General features: G+C 37.8%; 1 protein-coding gene across 11 annotated transcripts in view; it reads right to left on the reverse strand.

The window, feature by feature from the left end:
• Positions 1–22395: 22395 nt before the first annotated feature.
• TOX2 (TOX high mobility group box family member 2) overlaps positions 22396–26786 on the reverse strand; it is a 261657-nt gene continuing 257266 nt past the window's right edge. For all 11 annotated transcript variants that reach the window (XM_087889233.1, XM_034414059.3, XM_034414055.3 and 8 more), the window contains one exon: positions 22396–22977. In XM_087889233.1, coding sequence (XP_087745359.1) covers positions 22941–22977 — 37 coding nt within the window. In that variant the 3' untranslated portion in view covers positions 22396–22940. The remainder of the gene's footprint in view (positions 22978–26786) is intronic.

The following is a 26786-nucleotide window of genomic DNA, read 5'->3' on the forward strand; positions in this document are numbered from 1 at the left end:
ACATAAGTTTAAAATATTTTTGAAAATATTTGTAGTATATTGTGCATTGGTATTTATTTTTTATTTTTTTTTAGATTTTTTATCTTACCGTTACTAGTTTTATAAATAACTCAAAGTGGCACACATGCCCAATTCTTTCTTCCTTCTACTTTCCCTCTAATGACCACTCTAGGAGGTGAGTTGGGCTGAAAGAGAATGACTAGCTCAAAGTCATCTACCTGGGTTTCATGCCTAAAGAGAGACTAGAACTCACAGTCTCCCAGTTTCTAGGCCAGCACCTTAATAACTAGACATACTTAGAACAATCACAATTCCAAATCTAAAGATAAATATAAATCTATTTTGCATTTTTTGAGGAAAGGTAGCAATGGTTTCATTTCCTTAGTATAATTTTATTTGTTTTAGTCTTTGTTTTTTTTTCTCCCATTAGCTGATTTTTCACCTTGTTTGGATTTGAACAAATATGGCTATGACTGAATGGAGAAAACACTGTTAAAAACATCAGGGTAAAGAGATATTTCTTTTTGGGTGAGGTAAGACAAATGAGATAACATTTTTGATGCTAATTTCATCATAACCATGGGAATGGTCTGAGAGGTATGGAAAAAGAAGGAGAAAATGAGTTATGAATGGAACCAGTGGTGGGTTGCTCCCAGTTCTGTCCTGTTCTATAGAACCGGTAGTAAAATGGGTGGGAGGCTCCGCCCACCTTCCATGACATCATCATGGGTGATCTACACATGCGCAGAAGCTTCTGTGCATGCACAGAAGTGCATGCACTCCCACTGCGAACTAGTAGTAAAGGTAAGTAGAACCCACCCCTGAATGGAGCCATGTATTTGCTTAAACCATTAAAATTCTCATTAATTTTTATTAAATGTAAATTTTCTTATTTTTTGAAGTTCTACCAATAGCACACTCAAAACCAAATGTGGCCCAAGGTCAGAAGAAATTGTGCACTGCGTGCTAAAGCTTTATCTTATTTAAACAAGCTATGGACCATGAGTATTTAGTTTTTTTACCATTAGACTGAAATGATTTAAATAAAATAAAGCAGAGAAGTCAGGCAAGTTTTCTTTCATCTCTACAATTCCCCAGAAAACTTTTTAGATGTCTAACTAAGCTCTGCATAGATTCAGAATATATTGAAACGTTCTGTAATGTATTAAGGGCCCTGCAGACTAACAGTGACTGTGATTATGCAGTAACTCTTTCAAACCACTATAATCTTCCAGTGAGAGGCTTGGAAATCTGGGATGGAAGCAGCTGGAAGTTTCTTGTTGCCCCTATATTAAATTGGCTGCAGGTCCTGAGGACTATCACAATAGTCTCCTGACTGAACCTGGAACTCAAGCCCTCTGCCCAAAATTAAGACTTTATTAACAATTAACGATCGCTACAATTACTTTGTAGAATTAGGCCTTCTACAACCTGGTTTAGCTACTTTATTCTCAAAATATACTGCTAACATTATTATTTTTTTCCTCCCCCAAAAATGTTTGTTACTTCAATGTGGGCTTTGTACTATTACCATGCATTCCAAAACAATGTGGGTCACATTGGAAGAAAGGGGACAAGTTTGTTTAAAATCTAAGTTAGATAACAGATTAACAGAGTTGGAAGGGACCTTGTAGGTCATCTAGTCCAACCCCCCGCTCAAGCAGGAGACCCTACACCATTCCTGACAAATGGCAGTCCAATCTTTTCTTGAATGTCTCAAGTGATGAAGTTCCCACAACTTCCAAAGGCAAGCTGTTCCATTGGTTGATTGTTCTCACTGTCAAAAAGTTCCTCCTCATTTTTAGGTTGAATCTCTCCTTGGTCAGTTTCCATCCATTATTCCTTGTCTGGCATTCAGGTGCTTTGGAAAACAGTTTGACCCCCTCCTCTCTGTGGCAGCCCCTCAAGTATTGGAAGACTGCTATCATGTCTCTCCTGGTCCTTCTCTTCACTAGACTAGCCATGCCCAGTTCATGTAACCGTTCTTCATGTAACTAGTTCTCTCTAGTTCTGCCCCATCAAATTTCTAGAAAACATGTCAAAGAAAAATAGCTTAACTAAATGTCACGCTTTCACACGAATGGCAATTATATTCACCAAATATTCCTGAATTCAAGTAGAAGGCATGGGAGGTGGAATCCCTAGAAGGATTATGGCAGAACTTTTTATTAGATGTTGGGTTGTTCCAAGGGCACACTATATATACATCTCAATAAGTCATTGCTACCTGATCCACCCTTTAGAGCAGGGGTCTCCAACCTTGGCAACTTTAAGACTTGTGTACTTCAACTCCCAGAATTCCTCAGCCAGCAAAGCATTCTGGGAGTTGAAGTCCACAAGTCTTAAAGTTGCCAAGGTTGGAGACCCCTGCTTTAGAGAAAGACTAGAATTCTTGTGTTTCTTTTTCTCGTGGTTTCTCACCTAACTGACATTGTGAGTGTTGCTGTAAGCTGCCTAGAGTTGCTTTGGATAGTGTAATGCAAGGGTGTCAAACTCGCGGCGTCATGTTGCCGCCATGTGACATTTCGCCATGTTTTTTCCCTTCACGGAGCTGGGGTGGGCGTGGCCTATGTGTGATGCATGCCCCCCACGGGGCCGCCAGTTTGACCCCCCTTGGTATGATGGATGGCACTTACATTTAATAAATAAATAGATTAGCAAAACTGCAGAAGGAAAAATATTCTCCAGAATATGTCAATCCTTTCTTAAGGCTGCGGGATAGTTCCTATGCTGACAATTCAGTATTCTTCTCTATTATCTGAAAAAAAACCCCACTCCTCATCTCCATCATCACACATACCTTTCTCTGGCCTTGGATCTAAGTAGCTCTTTTCAGGTACTCACCACATTTCTATTTTGCTTCCTCTGTTATAAGTGACCCCAGCTTTATATTATTCCTTTTAAGCTCATTGAACAAATGTCACCAGCACTTAGAAATCTTTCTGTTTATTCTGCCTCTTGTTTCCATCCTGTCCATCCATTGCCGTGCCAGCTCTTAAGGCCTTGAGTACTGTCAATCTAAATTAATGCACCTCGTAGCCAGGATACCATATTAAGTCATTAATTGTTGTCTTATGGAAATATGCCTTTATTAATTTCCTGCGCTTGTTCCTCTGGTTGTTGAACAGCAGAGCTTTTTGTAAATCAGCAGCAAAGAGCTCAGCGCTCCTTGAGATCCATTAGGTACATACCTCTGGGAGAGTATTATTCATCCAACAAACATTTACATTCATTAAGGAAAGAGCAGCGCCACGTCTCTTCTTGAAATTGGCTTGTTTTTTTCCTCCAGACATCAGGCACAACAATGGAGTGTGAGAAGTTTTATATCCAAATATATTCTATTCTTTATACGGTTTCCATCTTCCCTTAAAATATTAACAGAATCCACAATGGTCTGAGAATCAGTGTCTCCACTAGATAATTGAGAGTCAAACTGAAACTAAGTTAATCAACTGAAATTAGCAAGCTTTTTCAAACCCCCAAATAAGTTACCCAGACGTAATCCACATATCAAAGGATAAGGTCTTTCAAAGACAAACAGTTAATTAAGTTAGGTCTCCCAGAGGAACTGCATGTTCACAAGAATGCAGATATATATATACACACACACACACCTCAAGGGTACCCAAGAATCAGCACATAGACACTTCCACACCCCGGACAAGCTCCCTCTATAAAAAAATCTATTGCTGCACCCTAGAGGTGGGTTTCAGCAGGTTCTGACCAGTTCTGGAGAACGGGTAGCAGAAATTTTGAATAGTTCAGAGAACCAGTAGTAAAAATTCTGACTGGCCCCGTCCCCATCTATTCTCTGCCTCCCAAGTCCCAAATGATTGGGAGGAAATGGGGATTTTGCAGTAACCTTCCCCTGGAGTGGGGTGGGAATGGTGATTTTACAGTATCCTTCCCATGCCACACCCACCAAGCCATGCCCACCAAGCCATGCCCACCAAGCCACACCCACAGAACCGGTAATAAAAAAATTTGATACCCACCACTGCTGCACCCCATCTCTCTGTAGCCTGTCCCTAAAGGCAAACTATTTTGTTTTTAGGAATAAATATTTCTTATTTCCTCACAGCTGTCTGGATCCCATTTTTATTTATTCTTGCGCAGCCTCAGCTTGAGTGGGAACCCCAAATTATTCTTCTGACAATAGGATGGTTGTGATCTTTTAACCAAGTGGAAACACAGTAGGTAGTGTGGGGGTCTTTCCAGTGGTGGGTTGCCCCTGGTTCGGACCGGTTCTATAGAACTGATAGTAAAACCGTGGGGAGGCTCCGCCCACCGACCCCGACATCATCAGAACGCTTCTGCGTTAATTCCTCTCTTCTATTACTCATCCTCCCTTTCATTGCCTTGAAGGATCGTATCTAAATCGCAGGCATATTCTTGACCTGCGATTATAGCCTACTCATAATACAGGGTGTTCATGCTAAGCTGGAAGCAACACTCTTATTTTTATCCCTTTTTGTCTCTTCTTAAAGTAGGAAGGAGTTCAGCTCTGCGAGGCTCCTTTAACCATCCTTGGGTCTACAATTATAAGTTCTTTCTATGAGTTTAGGATAGTTTCCACATCTGGATAAAGGCAGTTTGGCATTGATGTGCTTTAAAAAAATCATGCATATCACACAGTAATGTGTTGCATTTGAAGCTGCTTCTAAGGCAGCTTGGAAATTGTGTTTCATTTCAGAATAGGGAAGCTAAAGAGCAAACCTGAATCAGGCCTCTGAGCTCATTCTGCCTATGTTTGCAACTCAGTTGGATCTCCATCTGCTTCCAAAGCCAGATCACAGCATTAGCTTTGGGCTTTAAAAATTTTTACAGTATGGTGGTGAGGTATCTGAAGAAGCACCTGTCTTCACTATTATACGATAGTGTTAAATCAATTTTGGTATTTATATTTATTGTTTTAATATTTTATCTTATTGCTTTTAATGTTTGTAAGATATCCAGAGCCGCCTGTAAGTGAATGGCATGTAAGTTTTATTTATATACATGCAATATATATATATATATATATATATATATATATATATATATATATATATATATATATATATATATATATATATATATATATATATATATATATATATATATATATATATATATATATATATATATATATATATATACACATACATACATACATACATACATACATACATACATACATACATATATATATATTGTTTTTCTATTGAGACACCTGGTCTACCCCAGCATACTGCATCCCTTTCGCCTTTCAGCTCCAATCCAGGAGCCCTCAAGCAGTTGCATTCACGACAAACCATTTTATACCAAATTTATAGTTCGCTGATATATATTTCTAATATAATTTTTTTATATATATATGGGAGTCCTCGCCAAAAACCCTTCAGATATATCCTTTACTATCAGGATGACAGCATCCCAACATCCTGATAGTTTGGCATTTCAGTGAAGTCAATTTGCAGCTTCTTTTGTAACTGTCTTCTAGGAGGTATGTGATGTTAGCACGCAATACTAGTAGTATAAATGAATCTTGAAAGGGTGACAGCGGGGAGGGGGAAAGAAGCTCCTTGTATGCCTGTGATGTATTCTTTTTATAATGTGCTTTTGTTTATTGAGTTTACACTTGCTCTTTTCAGAAGCAAGCTAATTTATATCTGTCCTTTCATAAAAGTCATTGTATGACAGATGAAATGTCAGCAGTAATTAAACAGAATCACTGGGGTATCTCCTGAAAGAAGAGTAGATTGCACTGGAGAAAGAGATGGAAAAATGTGCACAGACTTTATGGCTGCACAGCCAAAACTGTCTCCTCCCTCCCTCTTTGTCTCTTACTGTTTTGTCCTAGTTTTACCCAATTAACTATGCTCTGGCTTCTCTTCATTTGAATCAAATAATAATGTGTTTTTGTTTGCATAAACATGGAGAATACATGGTGTAGTGATGAAGACATGGGACCTGGACTATGGAAAGCAGGATCAATTCCATCATCAGCCATGAAGATTCATCGGGTGTCTTTATTGGGCCACTCTTGCTCAGCCCACTTTGCCTCCCAGGCAGGAGTGAAATCCAGCACGTTCTGGCAGGTCCTGGAGAACCGGTAGTGGAAAGTTTGAGTAGTTCAGAGATCTGGCATATACTCCCTCTGGCTGGCCCCCGAGTGGGGTGGGAATGGGGATTTTGCAATATCCATCCTCCAGGAGTGAGGAGGGAATGGAGATTTTGCAGTATCCTTCCCCTGCCATGCCCACCAAACCACTCCAAGCCCACCAAGCCACGCCCACAGAACTGGTGGTAAAAAAAATTAGATTTCACCACTGTCCCAGGGACATTGGTATGAAGACAAATGTGCAGGAAAGAAGACCTAGACATCTTGATTGAAAATGGGATGTAAAGTTAACAAATGCCTACCTCTTTATAACCAAAAGAGAAGTCCGAGACTACCATAATAAAGAAGCCACCACAGACTGATGGCCTATTGAGACTATGTACTAATTGACAGCAACTCTCCACGATTCAGCGGTAGCGCAATGATGGCACAGTGGTTAGAATGCAGTATTGCAGGCTCACTCTGCTGACTGCCAGCAGGTCGAACCTGACCGGCTCCAAGTTGACTCAGCCTTCGATCCTTACAAGGTCGGTAAAACGAAGACTCAGATTGTTGGGGGCAATATGCTGAGACTGTAAACCGCTTAGGGAGGGCTATGAAGCTATTTATAAATCTAAATGCCATTGCTATTCAGGGCAGCAGCTTTTATGGCATCTGCTATCAAACCCCATTAGCAAAGCCACAAATTTTATCTAGCATCTGCATATTTTCTGTCCCTCCTGCCTATCCTAATCATAGAAGTGGGATTCCCATACACATACCATCATATATACAGCTATAATGTGCTTACAGAATCCCTAAATTCTAAACATTCAAGAAGGACCCTGAAAAACCAAGTGATATGGAATGAACCACTGGTATTTTTTGTATTCTTTTTTCTTTTTTAAAGAAAGGAAGTGCCACAGGTCAAAACAACTTAGTAACTTCTGACTTAATAGATCCTTTAATCCTTTAGATCAGGGGTGTCAAACTCAAGGCTGCAGCTCGGATCCAGCCCATGGGATGCTTAGATCTGGCCCAAGGGGCCACCCTAGAAATAGTGAAAGACCGTCCTGCGATGCCTCTGCCAGTGAAAACGGAGCTCAGATGGGCCGCATGACAGAGGGTTGCAGGAGGCCACCACAGCCAGAAACGGATCTCGGGAGCCTGTTATCACTGGCAGAGTGTTTGGGCCACCACAGGTGCCCCCAACACTAGTGATGTCAAGCTGGCCATGGCCACCCTGGTATCCCATGGTCAAACACAACCCTGATGCGGCCCTCAATGAAATCAACTTTGACACTCCTGCTTTAGATTAAGATGGTTCCGGTGAATAAAATGAAACTCTGAAAATGTTCAAAGAACTCTTATCATCACCTGGGACTGGAAAGTGGTATTGAAAATACTGGCTAGCATACTAATTAAAGAAAATAGTGGACCATTTGATGGTTGTAGTTAAATATATCCTTAATTCTCTAATTGCAAGTAGAATACACAGTTCACCTAATAATTTTTGTTTAATGCTGTATGTAATGCATAATTTTTAGCTCCCTGGATATGAAAAAAAACTCAGATCTCAACCACTTACCAACTTAAGTAATTAAATGTAAAATAAACTGGAAAAATATCATTATCTTAAAAGACATATTTGGCAATGGATGTGGATTTCATGCAAATATATTTGTACATTAGAGGCCAGTTGTGATTATACACACAAATTCTACTCAGGAGAACTTTCATACATCATAGAAGAAAAACAACGATTGAAGCTAGATGTGGAGAGCCTATGGGCAAAATTTAAGCACACTTCAGCCTACTCAAAATCCTACACTACTGTAATACATAGGTAAATATACAGATAAAACTTTTCCTAAATCTACCTTATTTTAGAAATATTCATCAAATCTGTCCTTGCAAAAGAAAGTGGTAATACAGTTGGGGAATAGTTTTCTCATCAGCAAGGTGAGCCAATTGTAGAGCTTCAATATAACAGTGTGAACTATGCAATTTTCCATAGGCCATACACCCTGATACAGGATAATTAATATTGTTTACTCTATACTGCCATGCTGTCTGCATTATTAATGCAATAAATTGGATCAGTGGAGGAAGGAAAAGATCAGCATGCAAATAGCATTTTTGCATGTATGCATGTATTTATTAGATTTTTATCCTCCTGTATTGTTTTTACAAATAACTCAAGGCAACAAACATACATATTCAAGTGATCATACATTAGAACTCCAAGGTCCCTCTCACAGTTACTGTTTTTGAGCCAGGTCTCGTTTAATCTGCACTTATACCTTTGATTTTTCCTGCCTAAATGTATTTCTCCATATTAAACTTCATTTTATTTATTTATTTATTTTATTTATTTATTTTTTTAATTTTTATACTGCCCCCTCTCCCGAAGGACTCGGGGCAGAGAATAGCCAAAATTAAAAACACACAATACAAACATTAAAATACTATAAACCAAAATTAAATTTATTTGGCTTCCCCAATTTAAAAACCCCTTACCCATAAAATTCCCCAATTAAAAATGTTTAACCCAGCCCGGCTTGCTGAAATAAAAAAGTCTTCAGGGCCCGGCGGAAGGTCTGGAGGTCCGGGATCAGTCGTATCCCTGGGGGTAGCTCGTTCCAGAGGGCGGGTGCCTCCACAGAGAAGGCTCTTCCCTGGGGGGTCACCAGCCAACATTGTCTGACCGACGGCACCCTGAGGAGGCCCTCTCTGTGGGAGCGTATTGGCCGGTGGGAGGTTATCGGTGGCAGAAGGTGGTATCGTAAATAACCGGGCCCTAAGCCATGGAGCGGATATTTTGTTGGATAGGGCCCATTGTTCAAGTTTGCCAAGATTTTTTTGGACCCTGAACTCATCTTCTGGGGCGTTGGCTATTCCTGCCAGTTTAGTGTCATCTGCAAATTTGATGAGTTCGCCTTCTATTCCCTCATCTAAGTCATTTATGAAGATATTGAAGAGTACTGGGCCTAAGACGGAGCCTTGTGGTACCCCACTGCTTACTTCTCTCCATGTGGATATAGTACCATTAAGGACTACTCATTGAGTATGGTTTGTCAGCCAGCTACAAATCCATCTGGTGTTGATGTTGTCTATTCTACATTTTTCTAGCTTCTAGCATGGTGCTTTTTTATTATTGAAAACTAGAAGTCTGGATAATCACTAGACAGCACAGTATAATAGTTAATTTCTCTTTACAGCCAGGAAAGTCAGTTTGGTATAGTAGTTAAGGAATCAGGCTAGAAACTGAGAGTTAATGAGTTCTAGTTTTGCCTTAGGCACAAAGCCAGCAGTATGACTTTGGACTAGTCACTTTCTCTCAGACCTAGGAAGGAGGCAATGACAAACCCCTTCTGAAAAACTGTGCTAAGAAAACTGCGGGGATTGTCCAAGCAAACTCCGAAAATCAGATATGATCGGAAAGAAGGGGAAAAAATGGTTACCTTAACTGACTAATCAGTGAATCTAAGAATCACATCAACTTTTAACTTCAGCTATTTGCATTCCTGGAACATAAAGCACAGCAGGTTTTGGCCAGAAAATGTAGTACTTAAATGTAGACAATAAATTAGGTTCTATATTTTGAGGTAAGAGAATCAAGTTTACAGACTTAAATATGCTCGTATGAGAGTAAACCTGTTTCAATATAGAGAGAATTTTATTATCACATAAGATATGATCATAAAAATAGCTAAGAAAATGCTTGTTAATTCTGCTAACATCATTCTTTGGTATGTTATCAGAATCACACGCCTTTTTGGAGACTATTCTTAAAAGTGACTGAATTTCTACAATATGCACATTCTTTCATCATGATGAGCTATACAATGAAATATATTTCTTGTTTAGGGCCACGATGTTGTGACTTCATTGAGTACAATTCAAAGAGAATAAAGTGCATTTCAGCCTCCTGAAATTAATAAGGTTAAGCATAACTAACCCTATGTTGAATTGTGACCATTGTATTCCTACTGGGTGATTTTCCATTTTAGTTTTAGTTTATGACTTTACATAAGCATTCTGTTTTGTGTCACTTTTTTCAATTTTCTTTTTAAAAAATCTATGGCTACTTTTCACATTAATAAACTTGACAAAGACATAAAGATTTTAGATGAACCACGAGAGGGAGACAAATACCAATGATCTCATAGCATTAGATGCATTCATGGTGACACTGCTATGTACATATACATCACGTAGTGGAAAGTAAAACGTCATCACAGGAAAAATGTGAATTAATCACACAGAACTACTAGAAATGGCAAAAGTTGGTAAATTAGCATTTTCTAGAAAACTGGTGCCAGATTTAAATAAGTTGTCAACCCAGGATGCTTGTCTGAATTTAGCACAGAATAAACACATTCAAAGCCATTAGGGACATAAATCAATTAGTCAGCATTAATTACAAGTTTCAAACTAATCATACAAATAAATTAATTTTGAAATTCATCCATTTCTAAATGGTACGATTTATATTTGAATTTATATACATATAAATAAATTGATGCTATAACATTCAGAAAACCTATATGTTCTATATTCTTGAGTTTATATAGCTTGCAATGTAACATGCCTGAATTAAATTTTCTTAAGTTGAACACAAGAGTTTTAGGTGCATAGTCCTTTCCTTCAACTAATATCTGTAAGCAATATTGTCTGAAGAATCAAGGATTCTGCAATGTGTAATGAAAATGTACTCAATAGCTGTTCATAATATTTCCAGTAAGTGAAAATATGTTTTGACAGATTCTTTTTTTTTTTTTTTGACAATCTAGTTTTCCTTGGCTCCCATTTCTACAAAAAACAAACAAACAAACAAACCCTTTATTAAAAAAAAAAAAGAACCCCAAATCCCAGTTGTCTGAATCCATACAACCTTAGCAACTTTAATACTTGTGGACTTCAACTCCCAGAATTCCCCAGCCAGCATGTTCCACATTAACACAAATGTTAATGATGTGCCAAAGACCAGAACAACATTTCATATATGGAATGGATATCTTACCATTTCTGAATATGTGACCCAAACCTCTTTAAAATTATGAATTTTGTATTTTAATGTATGTCTCTTTGTGACAATTATTTATATGATATTGGAGAGCATTGTCCTGAGAACCCACCTTCTCTTTCTTAGTTATTTATTTTTCACATTTCTGAACTGCCCATCTCCCTCAAAGAGGGACTCTGGGTGATCTACAATAGCAATAGCAATTAGACTTATATATCGCTTCACAGTGCTTTATAGCCCTCTCTAAGTGGTTTACAGAGTCAGCATATGATCCCCAACAATCTGGGTCCTCATTTTTTCAACCTCGGAAGAATGAAAGGCTGAGTCAATCTTGAGCCAGTGAGAATTGAACTGCTGGTAGTCGGCAGAATTAGCATGCAATACTGTATTCTAACCACTGCACCATCACCAATGAACATCAAAATATACTGTAAAAAGTATATAAATTTATTTATTTATTTATTTATTTATTGAATTTATATTGCTGCCTATTCGTCCATGACGACTCAAGGTGGCTTACAGAGTATAAAACCACATTTAAATCAATAAAACTAATAAAAAGAATCAAATAAATTAATATAGTATAATATAATAAAATTACCCCCACCCTCCACCCTGGCAACAGCAGATCACACAAGCTATTTAATAGGCTCAATCCCGCTCTGGGTTCCCCAGGCCCACTGGCAGAACCAGGTCTTCAGCACCTTCCGGAACAGTATTAGAGTGGGGGCCATTCTAATCTCTGAGGGAATGATGTTCCAGAGAGAGAGAGCACCATAGAGAAGGCCCTTCTTCTGGGTCCCACCAAGTGTATCTCCTTCGGGGATGGGACCCGCAGCATTTCCTGCCTCCTCGCTATGATGGGTCAGGTAGATGTGACAGGCAAGAGACGGTCCCTCAGATAACCCAAGCCATGAAGGGCTTTAAAGGTGACAAGCAGCACCTAGAATTGTACCCAGGAGCAAATTGGCAGCCAATGTGTTTTACATTGTTTACAATGTAAACACAATTACAATGTTAAGAGTTAAAATTATAGCATTAATTTTTTAAAAAAATCTTAAGAAGGCAAGAATAATTAAAAATTAGTTGGTAAGGTTAAAACCATAGATTTTTGTATATTTATACGGTATGTAATATATGTGTAACTCTAGTCCTTCCTTGTGCTACTTAATTTCAATATTTAAAATTTTTCTTGGTTGTTGCCAGTTGTTTGAATTATTTCCTAGGTTAGGGTGAGAAGCCAGCATGGTCAATAAAGAAGCTAATTACCAGTAGTTACAGAGACTGAGTTACAATATGTTTCAACAATTTAAGTGATCACTGAATAGCACAAAGAGATTCATTTGCTACCATCTAGTGCAGAGGTCTCCAACCTTGGCAATTTTAAGACTTGTGGACTTCAACTCCCAGAGTTTCTTCACTAGCTGAGGAATTCTGGGAGTTGAAGTCTACAAATCTTAAAGTTGCCAAAGTTGGAGAACCCTGATCTAGGGGATACCTTGATTTCTGTACCAGGTACATGGTAGCCCTGATAAGTTATCACTTCCTGCTTGTAAGCTATTTAGAGTTATATAACTGAAATGGAACAAAGGTCTTTGCAAACAAACAAAAGTTAATGAAGGAATGGTTTCAGGCCCATCATCAAGGATAATCGAAGATCAGGCTGTTCTTTTAACTCTCTACAACAGGAATGAGTTTTCTAATCATTTAATGATTCTGTTCAGTTTTTTAAAAAATTTCTGCAGTACTTACTTTCTCTGTCTTCCGTTGAAACCTCTGTTTAATTAAGTTATGTGAACAGTCAACCACAGATACTCTTTTTTTCAAATGCAGATAATTTTTGTAGCCAAAAGACCCAATGTGGTTAGAGTAGACTCTACCGCCTCCAAACTCTTTCCTCATTATCACCGGAAACCTGTGTTCTTCCTGTACTGTACAGTAATTACAATCCTTTCCAGTATCTAAAAAAGATATATTACATCAATAGGGGCTTATTAAAACCAATAAAACCATTTGAGAGTTATTTTAACTCTTTTCTTCAGCAATCACAGGCAAGCAACCTGGTGCTTTTCTATTTGCACAAATTCTTCATAAGCTTTACAATGTTATCTCTGTGATAAAATGAATGATTTGCCAGGTATGATGTCGTTGTTTCAGACAATACCTGTTTTGATAACTGATAACGCCCTGCTCAGACGGGAAACTTTATACCATTTCAGACAAATGGTTATCCGATCTCTTCTTAAAGACTTCCAGTGTTGGAGCATTTACAATTTCTGGAGGCAAGTTGTTCCACTGATTAATTGTTCTAACTGTCAGGAAATTTCTCCTTAGTTCTAGCTTGCTTCTCTCCTTGATTAATTTCCACCTATTGCTTCTTGTCCTGCCCTCAGGTGCTTTGGAAAACAGCTTGACTCCCTCTTCTTTGTGGCAGCCCCTGAGATATTGGAACACTGTTGAGGATGAAGAAGGATTTGGTTGAAAAACAAAACTACTGTTCTATTCCAGATAAAGTTTTTAAAAATCCAATGCTGTCTTCACATGACAAAGCCACAAACTAACCCAATTTATAAGGATTACAAGGAATTTTGAAAATTGAGATACTCTCTGGTGCTATTTGTTTCTGGTGCTCTTAATATGTATTTCTAATACAGCAGTTTCTGATGAAACTTTCATCTTTCATGAAATCTCTAGCAAAATGTTTTAGTCATTATGTATTTTCCCTCAAATGTTGCTTTACTATTTCAGTAGTAATGACATGTGATTTTCAGAATTAGAGGTTATTTAATTTCAGAGAATTGATAGAATTGATCGTGATCATGATTTGAGAATTGTCCTAATGGTATAATGAAACTTGATGGATATCACATTACTGATATGTAAAACGATATTCAGAAACAGTGATTGCGGTGGCCTATAGATCCAGTAAATAAACTTTATCTAAATCTGAATACTTGGAAGAAACAGTTACAGAAACAGTAACATGGCAAATAATGGATTCGTTACTTGTACTCTGTAAGCATACTGGGGCAACAGATGTCATATTTGTTGTAACATATTATTATATTCATATATAATAAATCCAAATGCTTTCATACAATTTTCAAACAAATGAAACCACACATTAAATTGGTAATCTTGGTGGAAAATTTTTTTTTTAATAAAAAAGTTGGGGTGAGGCAGAATGTAGGCTGTTTTTTTAAAATATCAAAGCTGGTATATAATGTTAAGCCATACTTCAGCTAACCTAGGTTTGGTGCAGGGGTGAAATGTTCCTGGTTCGAACCTTATTGCCAGATCCGGTAGCGATGGAGGCGGGTGGTTCGGAGAACCGGTAGCAAAAATCCCTGCCCCCACCCCATGCCCAGCTGAGCTGTGCAATCATCAGAGACTTTTTTTTATTTTTAAAAGCATTTTTTCTACAACCTCTTTGGCCAAAAAAATGCTTTTATAAGTAAAAAAAAAGCCTCTGATGATCACGCGGCTCAGCTGGGATCATCAAAGGCTTTTTTTAAAAAAAAGCTTCTGCTGATCAGGCAAGTCAGCTGGGATGTCAGAGGCTTTAAAAAAAAGAAAGAAAGCCTCTGCCGATCAGGCAACTCAGCTGGGATCGTAAGAGGCTTTTAAAAGCATTTTTTAAACAACCTCTTCAGCTGAAGAGGTTGTAGAAAAAATGGTTTTAAAAGTAAAAAAAAAAAAAGTTGGCCACGCCCACTCAGTCATATTACACACACTCCCCCAAGTTACGTCCACAGAATCGGTAGTAACAAATTTTACATTTCACCACTGGTTTGGTGCATTTACTCTTCCCTTCCTCTAATGAAATCATAAGCAGATTAAAAGCTTCATTTTGCTCTCAGTTAAACATCAGTTTAGTGTTTTGTCCCAAATTGCTAACCTCCAGATGTTGCTGAAGAACCACTCCAGCATCCTGTAACTTAGCAATTCTCAGCATTCCAAGTAATGCATCCATAGAACTCAGAGGCAGGTAGATTCCTCAAAGAACAATTTATTGGATACATCATATTGGCACAGCTGGTGAAAACCAACTCTGAAAGTTCACATGGTTTTCACCTAATTAAAAGTGAAAGTTTCCCCCTTTCCCCATGTCATCAGTCACATTGTCCAATAGAGGTGCTATTCGGTTGCTTGGTCACTCCACTCCTCCTCTCTCAGCCACCTGTTGGAATAATCCTGATTCCCACAGCTTTTGACGACAAAACCCCAGCTAACTATTCCCCCCTTCCTGTCCCATCTTCTGCCTTGTGGCAACCCTAAAGCCACAAAGATGGCCTCAGCCAAGTTCGCTTCAGGGTTGACAGCAATATCTAAAGAGATACAGATTTCTCCATTCTAAAGTAGAAGTAGTCCTCGACTTAGAACAGTTCATTTAGTGACTGTTTGAGCTTGCAACAGCACTGAAAAAAGTGACTTATGAGTTTTTCATGGTTATGACCATTGCAACATCCCTATGGTAACATTATTAAAATTGAAATGCTTGGCAACTGACTTACATTTATTATGGTTGTGTGATCACCTTTTGCAACATTCTGACAAGCAAAGACAATGGGGAAGCCAGACTCTCTTAACAACTGTGTTAGTAACTTAACAACTGCAGCAATTCACTTAACAATCATGGCAAGAAATAAAATGGGCCAGGGGTGAAATGCTACCAACGAACCGGTAGCGGCGGCGGCGCATGGTTTGGCGAACTGGTAGCGGCAGCAGCATGAACCTCTGCCCACCCACCCGGACATAATTATTTCCTGGTTTTAATCAGGAAGTGACCTGTTTTTGACCCTCTGCACATGCGCAGAAGGCTTTGCACATGCACATGCACAGAACATCCAAAATTGCACGTGACGCATGCGTGCAAGCGGAGCACACACTTCCGAACCAGTAGGGAAGGTAAATGGATTTCACCCCTGAAATGGGGCAAAATTCACTTAATAACTGTCTCGCTTAGCAACAGAAATGTTGGGCTTAATCGTGGCTGAAGGCAAGGACTACTTTGTATATTGAAAATAGGTTCTTACAACCAGTAGTAGTCAAGGTTAACCATACTTTGTGAGTTTAAATGACACTGCTGAAATACGAGAAAGTATTTCTCCCTATTCTATGTCACAAAGCGTTTATTGATGGACTTTCCTAGGCAATTCATGGTGTTACCCTCCACAGCTTTCATAGTTTATAATCATTTTCAGATATTGCAGGCAGTGTTCATAGAAACAGGAAATAAAAGGAACAGTTGAGGTTACTGAGTGCAACTCAAGTATCCATGCATATATGCAGAACGTAGGCAAGGGGAATGGCAAGTGATGAAATATATTTTGCAGCAATGTGTGAAAGGGAAGAGCTTACGTTATGAAGTCCATTGCACACTTGTCATTTTCGTATCATTGTGGCTAGCTGCAGGTGCCTGTGCAGATGCCCCTAATGAGTGGACGTATCCTGGAAAGGAGAGCCCAGAATATAAAAGGTGGGGTCCACAATTGGATGCAGTATTCGAGGCATAGCCTGACCAGCACAGAATACAATCAAATTATTATTCTATTAACTTTCATGCACTAAGAATTAGATTAAGTCATAATTTCCGAGAAGAAAAAAGAAGGACCCAAGGAACAACAATCAGTCTGACATCAACACTTGGAAGATCTAGAACCGATTATCAGTTATTTGAAAGCATCTCAAAAACAACACATTATTAAAAAACAGCATGGATTTGGTAAACAAAATGTGTTGTCTGGCTCTGTTTATTCTCATTTTTGATCCCTTAATTAATAGAGAAATGCTGTGGACATAATACATCTGGATTTCATATCTATTATGGATGACAAGATCTTCAGATGGCTTGAAAACTAGACTCCAGAAGCACTCATCAACAAATTATTGATTTAACTAGAGTGAGGTGTCAAGCAGTGTGCCACAAGGTTTGATACTGTGTTCAGTATTCTGAAACATTTTTATTAGTGATTTGGATGAAACTGTAAAGGGAATATTTATGAAAGCTATAATAGGCCAAATGCTGGATATAATAACATATTCCAGACATAAAAGAAACAAAAGTAAAATGATAGATAGGTTATAGAAATGAGTCAAAATAATAGATTAAAACTGAAAAAAGGGGGAAATTTTATCTAAAGTGAATGAAATGAAATACACTGGAGAAGCAGTAGCAGTTCATTGTCAGGTGTGAAATACACAATCACAAGTAAAGTTCTAATTAAACTGATTTATTACTATTCATGCCTATGCACAGAGATTTCCTACTTAACGGTTAGCACTATTTTGGTGCTAGGTAAGAACCAATGGAATTCAGGAGAGGTTGGACTTAGTTCATTTGTGGCTATGTAGAGACTGTCTAGGCTGATGCCTCATTTGACTCCATCCCCAGGTTCTTCCACTACACATCAAGGCACCAGAGTATGGAATGATGTCACCGTTTTAATTAATTTAGTTAAGTATGATAGTTTTAAACCAAGATTAAACAGCATATATACCTAAAAGTGCAGAAATGGAATAGGACTGACATTGTTGTCCTTAATTGACACTTCCTATTTTATTCTAAGTCAGTGATTCTTAAACTGGGCATATATTTTGGGGGTAATTTGTAACTGAAACACCTGTCGAGATGCTTGTGTAAAACAACATATTGTGTTTGTGTTCTTTTGTGATGGTACAGTAATGATATTTATAAGTCTTGGAAAAGGGTCAGTTTTAAAACCACTGTTCTAGAGTATGACAGAGTTGCCAAAGGTCATGTAAAAATGATGCTGTCATTCTAGAGATGCCCAAGATACTTCTGATACTTTTATACTAAGCTTGATTGGATCAATAGGCCTCAATAGTGCCTGGCTGAAAAAAAGTAGCCTTGCAAAGTAGTAATTCAAGATGCAGAAATAAAGCACAACCAATTACTACATGGGGCTCCCCTTGAGGAGCACCCGGAGGCTCCAATTGGTCCAGAATGCGGCCGCGCGGGTGGTGACGGGAGCGATGTGGCGCTCCCATGTGACCCCCTCCTGTGCAAGCTGCACTGGCTCCCAGTGGTCTTCTGGGTGCGCTTCAAGGTTTTGGTTACCACCTTTAGAGCACTCCATGGCTCAGGACCAGGGTACTTACGAGACTGCCTTCTGCCACCAGTAGCCTCTCACCGACCAGTTCGCTCCCATAGAGAGGGGCTCCTCAGGGTGCCGTCGGCCAAACAATGTCGACTGGCGGCCCCCAGGGGGAGAGCCTTCTCTGTGGGGGCACCTGCCATCTGGAACGAGCTCCCCCCGGAGATACGGAGGATCCAAGACTTACGCATCTTCCGCCGCGCCCTAAAAATGTTTTTATTCCAACAGGCTGGTCTGGCCTAACTCTCCCTTTTAAATGGGCTTTTAAATTGGGTTTTAAATGTTTTTTAGATAAATTGGATGTTTTTAATTTTTTGAGCCTAAATTATTTAATCTGTTTTTAATAGTTTTATTTTGGCTGTTCACCGCCCTGAGTACTTCGGGAGTAGGGCGGTATACAAATATGATAAATAAATAAATAAATAAATAAATAAATAAATAAATAAACAAACAAACAAACAAACAAACAAACAAACAAATAAATAAATAAATTAGCAAAGCAGATGTTCACAGAATTGTAATTATCTGTAGCAATTCCACCAGGTCAGGACCAGAAGTGAGACAGTGAAGTATTTCCTTCATTCCACCTTAGGCCAGTCTAGGACTTCATCATTTGTAGCTACTATACTTCCTCCTCAGCATTATAGAAGTTACTTTTTTTAAAAAAAGCTTCCTTTCCCCTCTTCTATCACATCCATTAAACTGTTAACTAAAATACTGTAAAGTGTAAACATTGTTGAACAATGAGTTGCCCTGAGTGCAGTGGCAGAAAGCATATAAATCTACTTTGCTAGGAAGCAAATAGCTACTACACACATGAACTGCCATGTGTGATCTAACAAATAATGATAGAATGGGCTTTGTGTTCCCTGGGTGCTTCAAAAATTCTGAGATGCTCAAAGCTGGAATGTTCATTTGAGCAGCTCCCCCACCCCCAAACTTTATTTCATAGCATTTCATGGTAATCTGTTTTTTCCCTGTTGTATACATTAATAGGAATGTGTGCTATTTCAGAATTATTGGAATAACACTTGGAATATCAGTTCATCTAATAGCTTCAAATATTGAGCTATTTTGCAATGGGATTTCCTCCATGTATAAGGTCCAGGACAATTGCCCTCATTCTGCCCTGTATAGGAAAGCATCTCTATTCTTTTCTGTTCGATCTGTGTTGATTAAGTTAACAGTCTTTTTCCCTCTGCAGAGATTCAAAAAAACAATACATTGCTTATAATTGCTAGTGTTTCTTTGTGTTTTTGTTGTGTTATGTAGCAAAGCTCCACTGCCATCAAAATTCCTAGTTTTGATATTTTGATAAGTCTGCATTTTAGCATGTTTTCATGCTCATGATGGCATATTCTTTATCTTCTCCCAGGATCTCAAGAGATAGAAGGCAGGATGTACCAAGAATTTCCAGTATGATTGCACAGGCCATCTATTCAAACACCAGGCAGTGATATATTGATTTTTTTTTTTCAAAAATGGCATTCACTACTAGAATGGCATTTCCATGTCCATAGATGCAAGGCCACTAACACAAAGATGCATGAAAATGGCTTGTGGTTGGAAACCTCAGTTATGTTGTCAAGTGTACCTCCATCTTTCTGTATGTGCCCTAAGAAAATGATCGCAAAGATTTCCAACATTCTTTTACCAATTCACACATGGAAAAATTGCAAATCAAGCATCAATTTCAGCAATTTTCAGTGGGGATTAACAAATACATTAAATATATTGACAAAATATGTCAAATATAATTTTGTGGTGAAAATGTCCCAGAAAAGAAAAGAAATCTGGGGCAAAAAAAATTCATGTGTAAATCTAAAACACTAAAATAATAATAATACTAATAATACTAATACTACTACTAATAATAATAATGATGGGTACCTTTTGAAAATTCCTAAAAGAATTAGAATATGACCAAAACCTTTAAGGATGCCTGAATGAGACTTTGCGTAGGGTGCCAAAACATCTAGAGCCAACCCTGCCTGCCATGCTGAATGAATTTGCAAGATATGAATAAGCCAATTCCACTTTTTAAAGAACTGTGGAATATAGTACTTATTCAGTTCCTTAACAGCAACCCCACCCCACGCACTACTGCTATTCTATTTCCTTAAAAAGGAAAATGGAAATGTTTGGAGCAATGGCATAAAGAGCTGGTATACAAAAAATTCTACAGAAGTATTATTCTCATGTCAAAACCTTGAGAGGAAAACCATTGATTTTATGTCAGGATGAGAACACAGTCTGAGCCATTAATGAATAAAAATAGCTTAAATGTAATGTCGTATCTAATGCTACACTTGTATATTCACTTACCCGGAAGTAAGTCCGACAAACTTGATGGGATTTGCTTCTGTGTGTCAGTCGACATCTATAATATGACTATCAAAAACAGTTTTCACACAGATGTAGAAAAATATCTCTATGGATAGATAATAGAACATCTAGAGATCTTTTCTTTCTTATGCTTGAAGTCTGCACCATCACTCTCAAATATGAGATTAAAGGTCAACCGATTGTCAAAAGCATGTATTCTATTTTAGATTCTCCATGGATCTGCTCATGGGCAAAAACATCAAATTCCAACCAAGATTTTTTAATGCAGAAAGATGGAAGAATCCTGAAATTCCTAAAATGAAGGAATGGATTGTAAAGATGTCAGAACTGGCAAAAAAGATATGTATAGTCAGAAATAAAACAACAAATACTTTTATAAATGACTACAAAATCTTTATGCACTTTTTTCTCAAAAAAGGGGAAAAAATGAAATGAGGATTTATGGTTTTGATGATTGAAAAATAAGGGGCTGAAAAGATTCTTGTAATGCCAAGAAAGGGAAGGGATAATGAATTTGTTTGTAACTATTTAAAAGAAGGTCAAACATGACATTTTTCTGATACTACTTTGCTTTTTGCATTTTCTTTTTTCATATTTTACTTTACATTTGCTTTTTCATTTATATAAAAACTCTTAGTAAAAATTATATAGATAAACAAAAACACCAGGGTCCCCAAGTCCATCATCTCCTTTGGAAAAGCTAAGTCTGGGATAGTATTCTTGCAGAAGTGTGCCATGAGTCAAAGGTTTATGTATGATCAACTAATTAAAATGGCAATCCGAACTTAGCCAAAGTTCATCTATTGAAAGGTGCTTAACTCTTCCTTAAAGCATATAGTTATTATTCAGAGCCTTATGCGTGATTCTACACACAAGAATTCCTGAGTAAGCAGATCCATCTCAATAGACAGATTCAGTCCATTAAAACTTGGGCTAGAGTTAATGTATTAGCATTTAAGATACTCTGGGCTCTTCTGTGTTGTGTGATGATGGAGGTTCTCCTGTGTATTTTGAAACAAAGAGCAATTTGGTAAATGCATCCACTTTGTGTGTTCTTAATCCTCCATTAAAGAGAAGAAAGTATGCTTTATGAGCAAAGGAACTCCATGTGTGCCCAGATACTCCCATAACTATAGATGTGATACAAATACATCTTCTGAAAGCATATGCCACAATATTTTCATTGGTGAGAAATGGCAGCACAGAGTGATACTTTTGTATGACCAACAAAATAATGTGACGCCTTGGATTCTACTTTTTTTATGTTTTATTATAAAGAAAGGTAAGATAAGCATTGTGAGTCAAAATGTGCAGGTACTGTATAAACAGCACCACAAAGAAAATAAAAAATAATTAAAAAAAACATGGAAAACGCACTTTTCATAAACTGTAATTCTGCTTTCTATTTTTTTCATAAATAGACAAAAATCCTTGTCAGCAATTTTAAATAGATGGACATATGGCTGAAAAAAATATAATAATGCCATATAACATGGATATAAATTGTCCATTTCTTGCTGTACAAATAATAGAAACGAGTTTGGCAGGGTTTTTTTTTTTCATTTGTTTTTTATACACATCTCCATTCTATGTATAACTAAAAAAATGTGCTACAATTAATATAAAATGCTTTTACTATAAAGTAAACTACTATTTCTTCCACAAAAGAATTTTAAAGATGTCTTTAGCACACTTCTAAAACATTTAAGTAAGCTACTTACAACTATCCAACAAATTATATTTTTCATGGTCTTTTTTTCACATTGTTTCCTTCTCATATTTGCACTTTTGCTTCCCAGCTATTCTGTCCACCCATCTTCCAAACAATAGTTTTATTTTTATTTTGAATTTTAATTCTTTGCCAGACATTCAAGGCCTTTTGCATGTACAATATTCACACAGACTTCACGTTTGTCTTGCACAAAGTTTAGTGCCTTTTAGCAAGTCATCAAAAGAGCGTCTCCTCCAGCTGAGCCAAGCCTAATGCCGTTGAGTGCTGTGCCATAGTCTGTGCTGAATCTAAAAAGCAGTTCGCTAGGAAAATGGTCCTTAGCTAGGTAGCAAGCAAGAAAGTTGCGTGCGGGATGGGGTGAACCTTTGTAAATTTTGCTCTTTTATGATCTATGCATGGTTGGCTTCCACATACAGTAGACTTCTGAGAAGAAAGAGAAAGGAAGGAAGGAAGGAGGAAGAAAAGATAGATAGAAAAAAACAAAAAACAAAGGACAGGCTGCTCTCAGAATCAAGATATGAAGCCATGCTCTCTTTTCCATGTGACTTGCTTGATGCCCACCTGGGTAGCCTGTGTCACAGACTCACTTAAGTGTCCTTCCTTTTCACCTTTGCAGAATGGAGATGTCAGGGCTTAAGTGAGGTAGAGTGACTTGTCCCTTGGCAGCATGCTGTAAGAAGAAAAGAAGAAAGAGGGGATGTGAGATTGTGACAGGCTGCTAAAAAAAACAGCATAGCAACCATGAGACTAGCAGTACCCATGTGTTGTAGCTCTGCATTATGAGGTCCACATTGTGAAAGACAGTAGGGAAATTAAAAATCAACAACTTGTCTGTCTCTGTTTGAAATTCACCCATATCTGAATTATTTAATTATAACTCACAAATATAGATCCTGATAATAAGCAAGTGTGAGCTCTGCATAGCTTATTGTACTGCCCCTAAATATAAGGCAAGGGCACTATAGGGACAATCTCATAAGGAACAACAACTGCTTACAGGTAGGACTAGTTCATTAGCCTATCTGGAAGCACCGAAGTGCTTCGGTGCTCAGCTGGGAGCACCGAAATCAAAAAGCATCCAAGCCCTGTGTGCTATTCAGACATTACAGCACTGATGCTGCTCATTACCACAGAGATAAGACCAATTATAGTTCCATTGTCAATCAAAGCTGGGCACGGGCTATGGCTGGGAATGAACTTGCATGACTGGCTACCCAAATAACAGTCAGCCTTCACCTTTGGAGCAATAGCAGGACAGTGGAGGATATGGCTTCTGTTCCAATGCCCACTGGCACTCCAGATATCAAAGCATTTGCAGCTGTTTTGTTTAGAAGCCTGTTAGGCCAGCCAGATCACACAAGTGGCATGCCTGATGTATTGCCATCCCTTTGCAAACTGTTAACCAGACTTTGTTATCTTTGATTTGTTTCACAACAGGCCTTTACATACCAACTAACTGGAAATACAATTCTAGGTAGTGCATCATTCTTTGGGTGTTAATCCTCAGAAATGACAGCCCAAAGATACCAGATCAGTGCTAGGGTACATAGCTTACATGCATAAGGTTCCAGGATGAATTCTTGGCATTTACAGAGTGGGGGGAATCTGTAAACGTGGAGAGTTGCTGTCAATCAGATAGTCAATACAGAACTAAATGGAATGACTTGAAATGGTCAAGTCTTACATTCCATCCATAATAAAATGTTGTTTTCATCCTCTAGGGTCTGGCAGTAACTATTCTTACAGCTGACATCACTGGACCCAGCTAATGGTCATATGCAAACTGTGGATGTGCACTTTTAGCTACTATATTGCATTATGCTGCATAATCTGCAATAATACTATATTGCATTATGTTGCATAATCTATCTAAATAATTCACTTTTGTCTTACTTAACTAAGATTGACATTGTGCTGCAACTTTAGGGAAAAATTAATATGGTCATTATATTTCTAAATCCATTCTAAACCTGAGACTCTGATGGACTGCTATACTTCCTACTCATGTGGTGAAGGTGATACAGTTTAGTAATATAAGGGGCCATTTAGGCCACAGCATTTAGTTCCCTGCTCAGTGTGGAAATGTGTGTTAAAGCACTCCAAAATTTGCTGGAATACATCCAGTTAAGATGACCACCACCTTTGGAAATATGCTCTACTTTTGAATTGCTCTTCCAATCCTAATACTCAGTTAGATGCTGCCTTAATCTGAAATCATTATTCTGTTTTCTACATCCTCGGACGGTAAGAACAGGTCTTAAGTTCTGCTTTCCACTCTATCTGGCACACGTTATCGTATCCTCCCTCAATTTTCAAGGCTACCTTCCTCTGCCACTTTTGTAGGAGTGGTGTTCTATCTTGATCAGATACGCCTCCCTCCCCTTTGCCTCTATTCAGTGCAAATCCTTTCTAAAGCATGGTGCTCAGCCTTGGACTGCAGTACTCAAGATAGTACCTGACCTGACCAATGTAGAACAGAATGATTTGGAAAATACAGTTGTATTAGTTCAGACCAAAATTGGCTTCCTTATTTGCAGCATTGTGCTGTTTGTTCCTCTTAGTGACAATTATGAAAAGTTACAATGAAGAATCTGTTAATCACTGCCCCTCTTTCCCCATGCCTGTTTGGTACACTTTGCAGTGTTATCTCAGTTTGCCTGTCATTCCTAAGAGCAACCATTTTCTGGCAACCATTTTCTTCCTTCTGTCAACTTCCACAGGTTGTAGCAGCAAAAAGTTCTGCCTTCTTAGAAATCTTGACTAGGACAAAGACTAATTCTGATTATTCCTTAGTAAAAAAAAAAAGGGTGATAAATGCCTCCACCATGTTAATCTGAATATATTTTATGCTTGCTGAATGCTAATAGATATAGATTTGCTTTACAATACAGGCTCATAGAAATACACTACTGCAAATAAGACTTCTGAAATCTATTTTCACATTCAAACACACACACACACACACACGATGCAAATACTAATCTAATTCTAAATGTTAGTTAAGATTTCTGCAAAATCAGCTAAATCCTGAAAAGCCCTACCAAATTAAAACCCATAACTGGTTCCCCCATCTAAGAGCTTCATGGAAGAATTTCAGCTAATAAAATTGTGCAACTTCCAAGTTATCTAACCCCACTCCTTCAACCCATTCACAATTTTACAGGTGAAAATATGCCTTGCATTGCATTTCATAATAAATGAACAATTTTGCCCCATTGGAAACTAAGAAAAAGACTGATCAGAGTGAGAATCAGTGTCAAACCTAACTATTGTACAGTTTCATGACAGGTATGCCTTAATCACATACAAAGCGGGCTATAATCTTGTGTTTTAGATAGAATAAAGCACATACAGTATTGTACATGTTGGTGATACTAAATATTTCACCACCAACATATCTTGTTGGATATGCTGGAAGTAGACTATAGAGAGAAAAGTAACTACAGAGAGGTAAGAGATAAAAGGTTACCTCATCTGTATATCCTTTCTCCATTAAAAATTTGGTTGGCTCTACTCTTTTTTATGTGCCTATAGCAGGCCCATACTTAAGTGAATACATCCAAGATCAATATGAATTTCAGCCCTCTGTTGTGGAATGAAAATATACTAAAGCACCTGTCAAAGGTATTGGCAATCTACAGTATCCGCGCTCTCATAATTCATTTATCTGTCCTTTTTACAGTCTGCACTTAGCATGTTCTATCTTCCTATCCTTAGCACAGAATTAATATGAACATGAAAGGCATGGTGCTACAGTACTAGAGCTTCATTAATTTTACAAACTTCTCTCCCAAACACATTATGGATATCATTATGAATAATTGAATTTCAACTAAGTGCATTTCCTATGTTTTTCCCCCTAAAGGTATTTCTTCACTTATTCAAATGATTTGGAAGATTATATAATTTTGACTCCACCTTCTAGTCTCCAACATGAATTAGTGTGGTCTGTTTTTGTTTGGACAAACTGACTGCACACAACTCAGCAATATGTGTGGTTTACTTCATATCCTTAACATACAATTCAGACTATTTATTCCAGAGTGCTCTCATGAATGTTCTCTATCCAAATATCAGCCCTCCAAGGTAGGCTAGACCAAGAAACAGATACACCAGAGATTCCAGGAATTATTATTGTAGAGTAGAATATAGAATCTTGAAAACCTGTTAAGAATTTCTTCTACCCCATTGTATATCGAAGATGATCAAGATGATCATTAGTTTAAGTTTATATGATCAAGATGATCATATATCAAGATGATCATTAGTTTGAGTTTATATCTCACACATTTCTCTTTGTCAATATTTTTTTGAAATTCTCTTTTTAATGGTTTAATCGTCTTCATTCCCAGCCAGGCTTACAATTTTTTACATAAAAAGTTTAAGAAATACATCCTAAGTTGCAAAATTGTATTAAGATATCCAGCCAGTGAATCTTGAATATTGGCAAGAAGCGTAATATATTTAAACTAAACACTG

This window comes from Pantherophis guttatus, chromosome 3 (assembly GCF_059756535.1).
Source record: "Pantherophis guttatus breed Tessera chromosome 3, ASM5975653v1, whole genome shotgun sequence".
Taxonomy (NCBI): Eukaryota; Metazoa; Chordata; class Lepidosauria; order Squamata; family Colubridae; genus Pantherophis; species Pantherophis guttatus.